Raw genomic sequence first — 13,045 nt, forward strand, 5'->3', positions numbered from 1 at the left:
AATATAATAGGTCTTAATATAATAGGCCATCTGTCTCAGTAATGTTAATTAACAATAATAGGAAAGAGGGAATCGCTCACTGCATTTGATTAAACTGATTTATTTGTAATGAATACACTAAAGACGGCAGTGATTTTTACATTTGATTATTTGTTTTTCTTTCTTGAATGATTCTGTTTAGATGTAAAACGAAGAAAGTAAAGCAATTTAATTTGTTTCTTATATTTGTTCTGCTGTTTATTTGCATCTTTATTCTTATTTTTAAGCCAAAAACATTATTTAAATCAAAGCTGTCGTGGAAAGGTGTGGTTGATTAGTTTGGGAAGGAGTTTAATGCATTAAAAAACATTACATTTTCGGGCTACACCACAAGCATTCTTTGCATGTAAATATTTTGAGGATGCCGCAAGAGCTAGAGCAGGACCAAGACAAGAGCTTTTCATTATCAGCTATGGTATTGATTTAGTATTGATTGCTGGTATCTACCGAAGCCAAATCAATGGCATCTCAAACACACTCTTGAGAACACCTCTCTCTCATGCCGCCCAATAAAAGACTTGGATAGAAAGAGACAAAGCTGATGTTACCACTCTGAAACTATCCAGAGAGATCGTGAAGCCGTACTGAACTGGCCATGCAGGAACAACATGGAGAAATCCAGCATGCTCTGATAAAATAATCAATAATATCAGCCACAGAATGACAAACACAATTATCATACAAGATCATGTGCTCCAAATCTGATTGTTTTGCTCATATATGCACAAACCACATGGATTCTGATTTGGGTCACTATGGCCTTGTTTACACTGCAGATCTTGATTCCCAATTCTGATCTGTTGCCTATATACTTTTTTTGACCGTCGGTTTACATGTTCTTTCAATTCTGACCCATATCCGATTTCTTGTCATACCTTGTTTCCTGCATTGCTGTCACTAACCGCCCTAGGGTTGCCAGGTTTTTGCAACAAAACCCACCCAATTTCTACTCAAAACTAGCCCAATCACGTTTAGAGGGGGGTCCCCTGGTGAAAATTGCATTCTGTGGTAAAACACTCATTTTTTTGCCAGGGGCCCGGCACAATTCTCATTCCAGGGACTAAATATCATGTTTTTGGGTTCGCCTCAAACTGCGGACATGAAAAATAACCCAAAACAGCCCAATTCTGAAGGAAAACAGAGGACATGGCAACACGCTCATTAAACCACAGAGTACCAAATTGTCGCAGTTTTAATAACGTAAAGACCACAATGACCCAGAAAATCGGATCTGCCTGATTTATTTCCATATATGAATGAGGCCTGAAGCCGATCTTGAAATATGCGAATGCATGTGTTTTTTCCTGATTACACGGTCATAGAACACATCCGATCTGTGTCACATATGAGGGGAAAAATCCGAATTGGGTTGTTTTTTTTTAGCTGACAGCGTAAACGAGGCCTTTAAGAACATGAGCGCTCGCTCATATAACACGAGGCCATCATCAGCAGCGCAGAGAGAAGAGCGCGACAGGTCTGAACGCGTTCAGCGTGCATTACAGCAGAAAGCACTGCCACAGCTTCATGTGTGTGTAAGGACTCCTTCAGCAGATGATTCTCCACAGAGACTAATGAAGGTGTCTGCGTGTCATCAGCCTAACAGTCTTCTAGCTAAAGCCTTAACCACTAAACCACAATCTGAGAGGCGTTTGACCCATACCAGCGGTTCAAAGGTCAGTACCAATAACTGAAGAGCAGGGTGACCGAGATCACAGAGATGCACTCATACATAGGGTTGTAACGGTATGAGATTTTCACGGTATGATAATCGTCTCAGAAAATATCACGGTTTACATTTATGCATTTAGCAGACGTTTTTATCCAAAGCGACTTACATTGCATTCAAGTTACAGTTTTTACATTTTATCAGCTCTTCGGTTATTCTGTAAATCCCATGTTCACGACGGCTCCGGGATTCCCTCTGCATCACGGAAATTATACGGCCTTATAACTTGTTATAAATGCAACATACCTTTATCTGCACGGAGGGATGATGTCTGCGAATACGAGCGAACATGTAGGATGTATTGCCTGCTTTTGCAGCCACTTTGCGTCCACATTTTTTGCAAACTGGATTCGTCCTCAAGTATTCCCATACTCTTCTTAAAAAAATTAAACTCTGTCATTTTAGCAGAGTGAAGCAGCCCAAATAAATTGCATATGCACAGGTGAGATTATTATATATATATTCTTTCATCCATTTTTTTAAACCGTAGATATGCAAATGTTTACAGTATGATAGCCGTGTACGTTCAAACCGCGATAGACCGTCATACCGCAGACTGTGATTTAATTGAATAAATGTATTCTTCACAGGTCTGAGAGTGATTTATACACGTGTAGCTCATGATAGTGTTTCAGTGTTCTCTTACTGTGAGCCGATCCGTTCAGAGACGCTGATATCATGAGTGCACACGTGAACATGAACACAGAGCCCAGCTGAAACCGGAAGCACATATTATTATTTACTACCAAACCCTCAAAATAAAAGCATGATGGTTGACTAGATTTGTAAATTAAGACAATTAAAAAAATATATATATTACTGCTGTCAAACGAGTAATTGCAATTAATCGCATCCAAAATAAAAGTTTTTGTTTACATAATATATGTGTGTACTGTGTATATTTATTATGTACATATAAATACGCACACATGCAGTATATTTAGAAAACATTTACATGTATATATATTCATATAATTTAATTTATATATAAATATTTTTAATATATAAACAACATTTTTCTTAAATATATACAAGCATGTTAAATATATACATTCATATATACGTACTAAATATACACAATACACACATATATTATGTAAACTTTTATTTTGGATGTGATTAATCACAATTAATCCTTTGACAGCACTAATATATATACAACCATTTTTATTGCTAAAAAAAATTTAATTAGTGCAATTACCATAATTTTAATATTTTTATGAAAGTACATAATATTAAATATTACATTAAAATAAAATTATTACTACATAGTCATATTAAATTATTAAAAAACAGTGGGAAGTGTTTTTAGTTTGTTTACTTTGAAATGGTTAATGGTCCTAATGTATCAAGTTTTTCCCAGATTGTTCAGCCCTATAAGGATTTCAAGTCCCAAGAATTAAAAAACAAAAAAACAAGTAAAAATTTATTTTCAGCTTGATTAAAATAAATCATGTATTTTCTATGCCGATGTACTTCCCATCAAAATCACTCCACTCACTGTAAAATGATTCAGTGATATAGCTATTCAAGTCTTCTGGTAAGAATCTTTTTTTCTCAAACATTTTTTCATAACTCAATATATAAATCACAGGGGAAAAAATAATATTGCAATGTCAGTTTTTTCCAATATTGTGCAGCCTTACATTTATTTATGCAAGGTGACTTAAATTGATCAAAATGTAAAAAAATCATACCAATTCAAAACTTTTGAATGGTAGTAGTGTATCTAAAAAAGTGTGAGTGTTTGAGAAGCGAAGCCTGATGCTGCTGATCTCAAACTGGGCTGCGTTTCCCAAAAGCATCGTAAGCTTAACCCATTGAAACCAATGCAATCAATTTAGGCTTAGATGCCTTTGGGAAACGCAGCCCTGGCTGATATCACCTGCTGCCCGGGCAATCCTGATGTTGCCTGTGGACCAATGAGCTTTCTGAATGACCCACGGTCACATGCATGTGTATGTAGGAAGTGAATGGCAGAGGTCACTAGATCTGGACTCACCGTGGACGGTGAACACATTGCAGGGCTGTGCTCCCTGTCTAGACGTCTCTCTCTTCCCTGCTCCCTTGATGAAGGGCAGCGCCGGCAGACTGGGTCTCCTCTGGTCCCCGGCTAACTTCCCAGGCTGCTGCCCCATAAGGGACCACAGGACGTTACTGACCACGGCGAGACGAGGACAGTCCGGTCTGCTCTTCTGTGCGGGTCATGCATGGACTGCTGGACGTCTGACTTCAGTGCAGATCACGGCTTTGAAAGCTTAAAGGGCACAGATAGAAGTAAAAGAGCAGTGTGTTTTCAGTGCACTGTGAGGAGATACATCCATCTTCAGAATCAGAACCAATGCAGGAGGATCCGGTCACCTCCAGCACAAACACACACCAAACACAGCAACTCTGCGGAGCTGTCAATCATAGTGACGTCACGCATCGCCAGAGCTCGTGGCAGTAATCAGTTCACATCTCCCGATCATTATAATTACCCTCTGGACAACTCTTACAGGTCAATCAAAGCTCAAACCTGAGGTGTAACTTATCTGTGGTACTGACTGCTAGAATCTGCAGTGTTATTCTTACACATCTGTATCATCTGGAACGACCAAATAATCGACGTCACTGACGTAAATGACCAAATAATCGACGTCACTGACGTAAATGACCTTCTTCCTCGAAAAAACCGCCTTTAGATGAAAGTTCAGGTAAGTTAGTTAAACACAAGTAATGTTAATAGTCCGTCTGAACTCCGTCAGGAACTCTCCAGCGCAGTTTGATCCTGCTTTAACTCTCGGTTTGTGTAAGTTTGGTTTGTAGTGTTTAGCTGGAGTTAGTTGTTCAAGTCTCTGGCTCCTCAGGCGACTCTAAACTCTCTCCTGCCGGGATCCTTTCCTCACCGAACATCCGCTGCATTCTTCCGCAGACTTCTAATGTTGATTCCCGTCATGTCTTCATTTTACTTCGGAACTTTTAACACTTTTCTTGGAGTCGTTCGTCGTCGCAGGAACCGCCATATTCGCGCACGCGAGCTGTCCTCGTGACGTCACACGCCGCGCTCTTCCGCCAACAATCCGTTTCAGTAATAAAACATATTAAAATAAAATAAAAAAAATATAAAATAAAATAAAAAAAGATATAAAATAAAAAAAATCGCTTCCGTTTCAATAAAACATATTAAAATAAAAAATAATTCGCTTCAGTTTCAATAATAAAACATTAAATAAAAAATCATTCGGCTCAGTTTCCATAATAAAAAAAATTGAAAACAAGTGTATTTACATAATAATAAAATAATAAATGTTTCAGTCAAGGAACAGAATTAGGCTACTCCCAGGGAATTCTTTAATAGACAAGATTAATTGGAAAAAGCACGGCTCTTGCCTTAACTTTTGTGTCCCAACAAAGTAAAAGAATTACATTTAAAACCTTTGCATAATATAATAAGGTAATCCTCATTTGAATTGTAATTTCAGTATTGAGTTTATTGATCATGTTTTTTCTAATGCCCCCTTGTTAAGGACTTTTGGTCTGATTTATCAAAATGCCTTCCTAAAAAATCCCATTTAGACATTGATTTAACTATGTGTGATATATTCTGTTATTGTTTTAATTTAAACATAACACAGAATATATAGGAAATGTATTTATTTTATTGGGAAAATATTATATTCATAAATGTACATTTTCTTCAACATTAGCCGAATTACAGAGTTGTCTTTGTGGCTACTTCATTATAGCACTAAAACAATATTAACAGCTAAAGAGTGTCAAATTTGTGAAACTATATGATGATCTGCTGAATGTTACGTAATCTGTTTCTTTCTTTATTGTCTGCCATCGCATCATTTTTGTCATGCAATAACCTCCAGTGATAAAGTGCATCTGCTGTCGTCTCTCTCATCGAAATCCAGCCACATATTAGTTTAGAGCTGTTCTGTCTTGTAAACGCTGCTCGATCTGTGCAGATTTCTCTCCTGATTCAGACCAGAACACTTTCACTGGAGGAAGAGTTATTATGGACTATGTATTTTAGTTAAAAACGTCTTAATGCTGGATGTGTTTCATCTTTAGTCTTCTCCAGATGTTAACTGATGGACTGGAGTGGTGTGGATTATTGTGATGTTTTTATCAGCTGTTTGGACTCTCATTCTGACGGCACCCATTCACTGCAGAGCATCCATTGCTGAGACACTGATGCAGAGACACATTTATACAAACCTGATGAAGAAACAAACTCTTATCTGGGATCACCTCAGGCTGAGTAGATATTAGCAATGTGTCATTTGTGTGTGAACTATTCCTTAAACGCACTTTTACACCTACACTGCATTCATGGCACACATTTACATTTGATCAGTTCTTGATGTCCCTGGGAGTCTCCACCACGCTTAGTTTGAGCTGCTCTTCCTTTGACATGACTCTTGAGTTTCAGAGGCTGTGAACATGCGTTTCTGATAAAAGACAGACTGTTTTCTGACAAATTCATTTATTCCAATCTCTTAACTCTAGGGTTTGTATGAAGCCGTTAAAATGACAGTCAGTGGTTTATCCTTCATGCTCAACTAGACGCTGCCGTGTTTCCAGAATGATCTCTTCTATGATCTCCGGCTTCAGGATATCTTTAATCTGCAAGGAAACAAAGCCAGATGCAGCGCTTCATGAACATGCAGAGCTCAATCACGTGATGAGAGATCCTGAGCAACAATACCTGGTGCGTAAGAGACGCTTCGTAGCAGTAGAGCACACTCGTGTCGTACAGCAAAACCTTATGAGCCGCGAGAGCCAACAAACAGTTCCTGAGCCTGGAAATCACCTCCCGATCGGACAGAGACACGGCCTGAGAGAACCACAGACACAACACCATTACAACACTGCTGGTGTTAAGGCAGTTATTTCTATCTTTTGCTGGTTTCTTGAAGCGTCTTGGAGACACAGTTCTTCTGGATTTAGTCTCAGTTTGTTCTGTTTCTCCAGACTGATGATGATCAGATCAGATCTCAAACATCTCACTGGATTATTACAATTAAAGGCTAAATGAATGTTTGGAAATGTACACTGATATTTCCTACTGACACACTACAGCAGAAGATAGAAATAACTGACTTAACACCAGTTTTTAGCTGCTGAATGTGTTGAGGGACCGGTGTTAGTGTTATCAGTAGAAGCCTGACCTCCATGCTGGTGTAAAATCCTCCGGCCTCCTCGTCTAGCTGAGCCGGTGTGGGATAAAGCCAGACGAAGCCGTTGTTTCCCAGGATGATAGAGGCGCCGCACGGCAGATTGTGGAAGTGAGTCTTCTGTCTCTTGATGAGAGACGGCGACAGCAGCACCAGCACACCCTGCCCCAGCTGACACAAACACAGCAGCATCACTCTCAGCGTCTCCACACGCTCTCAGCTTTAATGCATGCATGCGCCGCTCTCACCTTGCCGTACTTCAGACTGCGTGTGTGCAGAGAGAGAGCGCCGTCTGAGAAGATCGACTGAACCTCTGCCTTCGAGAGGAGTCAAGGAGCACGCTGAAAATCATCAGAATCATCAACTCTGACTGATCGAAGTGAGACCGCTCGTTCAAGTCCAGATAAAGACAGCTACATCTCCTGTACTTCCACACTCAAGACATCCAATGCTATCAAACAAACAGAACGGACTTCTGCTTACTCGTTATATTTCTGCCTTAAAAATATCCTATAAAACATGTATGGCTTTGGAATCAGTGTTATGTATATCATTACACTATAATTATTTTGAATTGGCTTCTTGTTTTTCAGTTTTCATTTTAATTCTAGTTTAATTGTGTTATGGATTGTCATTTTTATTATTATTATTATTTATTAGCTTTAGTAATTTTGCTGTGCTTTTGTCATTTTTATTTTTAGCCTCGTTTCAGTTTAAGTAACTTTATGCGCTTTATCTTATTAGTTTCTTTTTTAAAAATTCTATATAGCATTTTCTTTCAGTTTTAGTCATTTTCATCCTAAACTTATTTCAGGTAGTTGCCAAGCCAACATTTCTAATTTTCATTTAGGTTTTTATAGTTTAAAAAATTAATCTAATAATTCTATTTAATGGCATCTTTATTTCAATTAATAAAGTGATTTGCAGTAGTTTAGTTTTCTAGTTTACAATTATATTAATCCCTCGCTATCAGAGCAGGATGCTGAATTAATGAAGTAAAGGTTGATTGATGACTGATGAGGATACGCTGATGAGATCTCCTTCCTGAAGATAGTCTCTCATGGCCAGCTCGTCCTGCGCTGATCTCCGTCTCTGAGACACAAACACAGCAGCTCATGCACTACCAGTCAACAAGCTACGATGATTCATGTTTTTGAAAGAAGTCTCTTCTGCTCACCAAGCCTGCATTTATTTGATCCAAAGTACAGCAAAAGCTGTAAAATTGTGAAATATTTTTACTATTTAAAACAGCTGTTTTCTATGTGAATATGTGTTAAAATATAATTTATTTCTGATCTGCAGCTGTATTTTCAGCATCATTACTGCAGTCTTCAGTGTCACATGATCTTCAGAAATCATAATAATATACTGATTTACTGATCAACAAACATTTCTGATTATTATCAATGTTGAACACAGCTGAAATATAACTGAAATAAAAAGCTTTTGTAACATTACACACTATACCATTCAAAAGCTTGGAGTCAGAATAATTATGGAAATTATGGAAATGAACACTTATTTACAGAGGATGCTTAAAATTTATCAAAGGTGATGATAAAGATATTCATAATGTTACAAAAAATTATATTTCAGATAAATGCTGTTCTTCTGAACTTTGTTCAAAGAAACCTGAAAAAAAAATTATACTCAGCTGTGTTCAACATTGATAATAATCAGAAATGTTTGTTGATCAGTAAATCAGTATATTATTATGATTTCTGAAGATCATGTGACACTGAAGACTGGAGGAATGATGCTGAAAATACAGCTGCAGATCTAATAAAATAAAATATATTCAAATAGAAAGCAGTTATTTTAAATATTAAAAATATTTCACAATATTACTGCTTTTGCTGTATTTTAGATCAAATAAATGCAGGCTTGGTGAGCAGAAGAGACCTCTTTAAAAAAAAAAGACTGGTAGCTGGTATCAACAGTGAAATATTGGTATATGAGCACTTCATCTCAGACACCAGGCGTAGGAACAGTTGAAGGAATAAGCGAGTAGAAGACTAGAATAATTAGTCAGAGCGTCACAGTGTGATTAATGCTCACCAGCTCTCCTCCGGGCAGATTGACTGAAGACAGCAGCAGAACTGAATCCAGACGTGAATTCGTCTCCACTTTCCATCGCTTCTGCTGCACCTGGATCATCAGAGACGAGCGTCACACACAGAGCTGCTACAGAACTCACTAACTAATCACTCACCGACTCCAAATTACATCTCAACAAGCTTAATTAGAGACGTAATCCATTACATTACACGGTTTAGGTCAAATAATCAGATTACTTCTAGATTACTTTTGACCTCACGTTGATTTAAACAGGATAATCTTGTGCCACACTGATATAAAAACACAAACAGTAAGAACATTTACATTTGAAATTAAACATTATATTGCATTAGGGTTTCCCAAACTGGGTTTGTGAAGGAAATGAAAAGATAATTAAATCATAACAACGTTAAATTAAAATAAATCAATAAAAATAAAAATCCAGATTACATGTAATCAGTTACTACCCAACTATTAATAAAATTACTAAAATTTTATTATTTAAGGAATAATCACACATTTATAACATGTTTTAATTTTTGCCAAAAAAAAAAAAAAAAAAAAGTAGTTTGGAAAATTTTCAATAAGTAAAAGATAAATAAATGAAATTGTTTTATGTCTTCATTTGATATCCAGTAAAATGTAAATACACAATTTCTGAGGAAAATAAAAACATTTAAGACTATTGTAAAATTAAATTTGAATAAATTAAGTTGTTTTTATGCATTCAAATAATTAGACCTGCTAAAACAGAATTTAACAATAAAACCTACGGTGAGAAAAAATAAAATAGGGCCTTAAACATGTCATTTCTTAAACTTTTAATAAATAGATGTGAAATTGTGTAAGTTTCATGATTTTAATTATTTAGACATGCTTTTAAACCGAATAAAATGAAGTGTAAGCATTAAAAAGGAGTTCAGACAAACTGATCTGATTGGACAGTGCCCTACAGCTCTGGTCACTCGCTCAGAAATCACCCAACTCAACGAACCTCAGTGATTCTGCCGACGACCACGTCCCCGACCTCACCGTTATACCTGCGGCACAGAGAGTACGAGTGTTAGGGCTGTCAGAATAGTGGAAAAACTACATTCAAATGTTGTACATTAATATATTTGAATTATATTCCAACTTAAAAGGCATCATTTCAGTTAGGGGACGATAAAAAGCTTTTGTCTTCTCTCCCGAGGCCACAAGAGGAAAATATTACTAATGCATGTTCAAAGCAGTAAAATAACACGACTATCTGAGAAAAAACTGCTTAATGTTTAAATTAATGTTTATAAACCATATTTAATTAATTAAGTTGCTGAAACAATTAGAAACAAAGCAGCATCAGGTATGTATAGTTTAATACAAAGGACCGAAAACGATCACAAAGAGGATCTTTTCTATTTAAAAACATGAGATGCAGAAAAACCTCCATAAAGGCTCGAGACGTTTTTTTAAAAGTTGAACTTACATTAATTTGACATGTTTTCTAAACATACGGCTCTTGTTGGAGACGCGAGTGCAACGCTGATAGATATCCCTCTAGAAAATGAGATGTGAACGGCTTGGTTTCAGTTTTGACGTAAACAACATCTTCTCTGCATCGATGTTCTCTTTTTCAGCAATATTTTGAATGAACAACGCAGCAGCGCCGCATCCAGTGGCTTCAACTAAATAAGCTATGAAAACATTCAAATACAACGACACCTACATCATCATCATCATCACATCTCGCGCGCCGCTGATAAACCTGCCTGACACACACCTAACATTCAAATACGTTTTTGCATTTGATTTTACATTCAATGAATATTACAAATTTGAGTTTGTTTTTGACAGCCCTAATGAGTATGCACTGCAGTGTGTATCTGAGTGTAGTGCAGTGGAAGTGTGCACCTGGTCTTCAGGGGTTTGACACAGATGAGCTTGTTGACCCGCTCCACCTCTCCAGCCACTGAAGCTGTGAGTCTGTCTTCATCCATGTATGTGCCATGACCCCTGAGGAAGAGGACGATCGTCACACACACACACACACACACACACACACACACACAAACACTAGAGCACATTTTCCATTTCAAAATCCCATACTTTCCTAGACTCCTATTTCAAAAACTCTCAATAGATTTTCAGACCATATTTAATATTTTATCAGTGATTTTCTCCAAAGCGCCAACATACAGAGACCATAAATTAAAAAATATTAATAAATTTAAAAATACAGATTTTGCATACACACTATACACTTTTTTGTGCCCTTGAGCAACTATCCTAGTAAACAAGTGATTTGTTTCTAATACATGTATTTCATACAGAGTATGATTCTATTAAGTATACTAGTTTAGTACCAACAGTACAAATGCAGGGTGTTTATTAAGTACAGTACCAGTCAAAAGAACAGTAAGATTTGTAATGTTTTTAAAGAAGTCTCTTCTGCTCACCAAGCCTGCATTTATTTGATCTGAAACACAGCAAAAGCTGTAATATTGAGAAATATTTTTACTATTTAAAATAACTGCTTTCTATTTCAATATATTGATATATTCAATGATCTGCAGCTGTATTTCCAGCATCATTACTGCAGTCTTCAGTGTCACATGATCTTCAGAAATCATAATAATATACTGATTTACTGCTCAACAAACATTATTAATTTTATATTATTATTATTATAAATATTTAAAACAGTTGAGTACTTTTTTTTCAGGATTCTTTGATGAATAGAAAGATCCAAAGATCAGCATTTATCTGAAATAAAATACTGTAATATTATACATTATACCATTCAGAAGCTTGGAGTCACTATATATTTATATATATTATTAATTTAATTTTGTATTGGGGGGGGGTAGAAATTAATACTTTTATTTAGCAAGGATGCTTTAAATTGATCAAAGGTGATGATAAAGACATCTATAATGTTACAAAAGATTTCTATTTCAGATAAATGCTGTTCGTCTGATCTTTCTGTTCATCAAAGAAGCCTGAAAAAATTCTACTCAGCTGTGTTCAACATTGATAATAATAATAAATGTTTGTTGAGCAGTAAATCAGTATATTATTATGATTTCTGAAGATCATGTGACACTGAAGACTGGAGTAATGATGCTGAAAATACAGCTGCAGATCAGAAATAAATTATATTTTAACACATATTCACATAGAAAACAGCTGATTTAAGAGACTTCATTAAAAAAACAACATTAAACTCTTACAGTTTAAAATCTTTCGCCTGGTTGAGTAGACAGATGTATAAATGTATTTGTTGCATGCTTACGCATTAAAATGTCCTTTGTGCATCACTACCATCTTACTATGAATAGAAATAGAGCACGGATGCACATGAATTAATAGAGATAGATATACTTGCTCAAAATTGGGTAGTTCCTCTAATATCAAGGCCTCGTGTCTAATTTAACACAATGTCTGGAAATACAAATACTTCTCCATATTATTTTGCACACCTGGAAATTACTTTCCATACTTTACACTCCTTAGTGCACAGAATTGTCCAGATGGACTCAGTTGATTATCTTATCGCAGGAAAAACTGATATATTATTGAAGTTCTCTCAGGTCTGTTAAAGTCCCCGGATATTCACACGTGGCTCGATAAAGCGCTGTATTCGCTCAGAGAAGGACGCGTTTGTACCTCATGAAGCCCGTGTCAGATGTGATTATATCTCCAGGAACCACCAGGTGTTTGTCCTCCCGGTTAGACCGAGATAATGCCGGTGAAATGTGTTTGTGCACCGCCGGGAGCCTCATCTCCGCCGCCATGCTTCTCACCGGAACCGAGCGACACGATTTCATAATAAAAGCGCAGCTGTGTTTGTTTCAACTCATTCATTCAACGGCGTTTGATGTTATTAAGTACTTTTAAAATTAGTGGTGAGTTTTATTTTGTAATGAGATGAGTGTCCGCTAGATGGAAGCATTGATTTTATTAAATTATCAATCAGAGGACATGAAGTGTGTTTTTCAGCTAAATTTGGATCATATCTATCATTTATAGGCCCTAGAAATGTGCGTATTAAATAGGATTTTCATAAATAGGCATT

General features: G+C 36.5%; 2 protein-coding genes across 2 annotated transcripts in view; both read right to left on the reverse strand.

Annotated features, from left to right (window-relative positions):
- The window catches only part of LOC306870155 (tyrosine-protein kinase ABL1-like), a 41,529-nt gene extending 36,739 nt beyond the window's left edge, over positions 1 to 4,790 (reverse strand). The window contains exon 1 of the mRNA XM_079417262.1: positions 3,768 to 4,790. Coding sequence (XP_079273388.1) covers positions 3,768 to 3,903 — 136 coding nt within the window. The 5' untranslated portion in view covers positions 3,904 to 4,790. The remainder of the gene's footprint in view (positions 1 to 3,767) is intronic.
- A 597-nt stretch (positions 4,791 to 5,387) lies between these two features.
- Positions 5,388 to 12,794, reverse strand: LOC306870158 (exosome complex component RRP4-like). The gene is made up of 9 exons (XM_079417266.1): positions 12,637 to 12,794; positions 10,882 to 10,983; positions 9,986 to 10,031; positions 8,992 to 9,081; positions 7,960 to 8,025; positions 7,182 to 7,250; positions 6,928 to 7,104; positions 6,465 to 6,593; positions 5,388 to 6,382 (listed from the first exon to the last, which is right to left on the reverse strand). Exons 1-9 carry the CDS (start codon positions 12,762 to 12,764, stop codon positions 6,302 to 6,304), a joined length of 888 nt encoding a protein of 295 aa, XP_079273392.1. The 5' UTR covers positions 12,765 to 12,794; the 3' UTR covers positions 5,388 to 6,301.
- Positions 12,795 to 13,045: the final 251 nt, after the last annotated feature.

The sequence above is a fragment of the Barbus barbus genome (assembly GCF_936440315.1).
Source record: "Barbus barbus genome assembly, chromosome: 5".
In the NCBI taxonomy this organism is placed as follows: domain Eukaryota; kingdom Metazoa; phylum Chordata; class Actinopteri; order Cypriniformes; family Cyprinidae; genus Barbus; species Barbus barbus.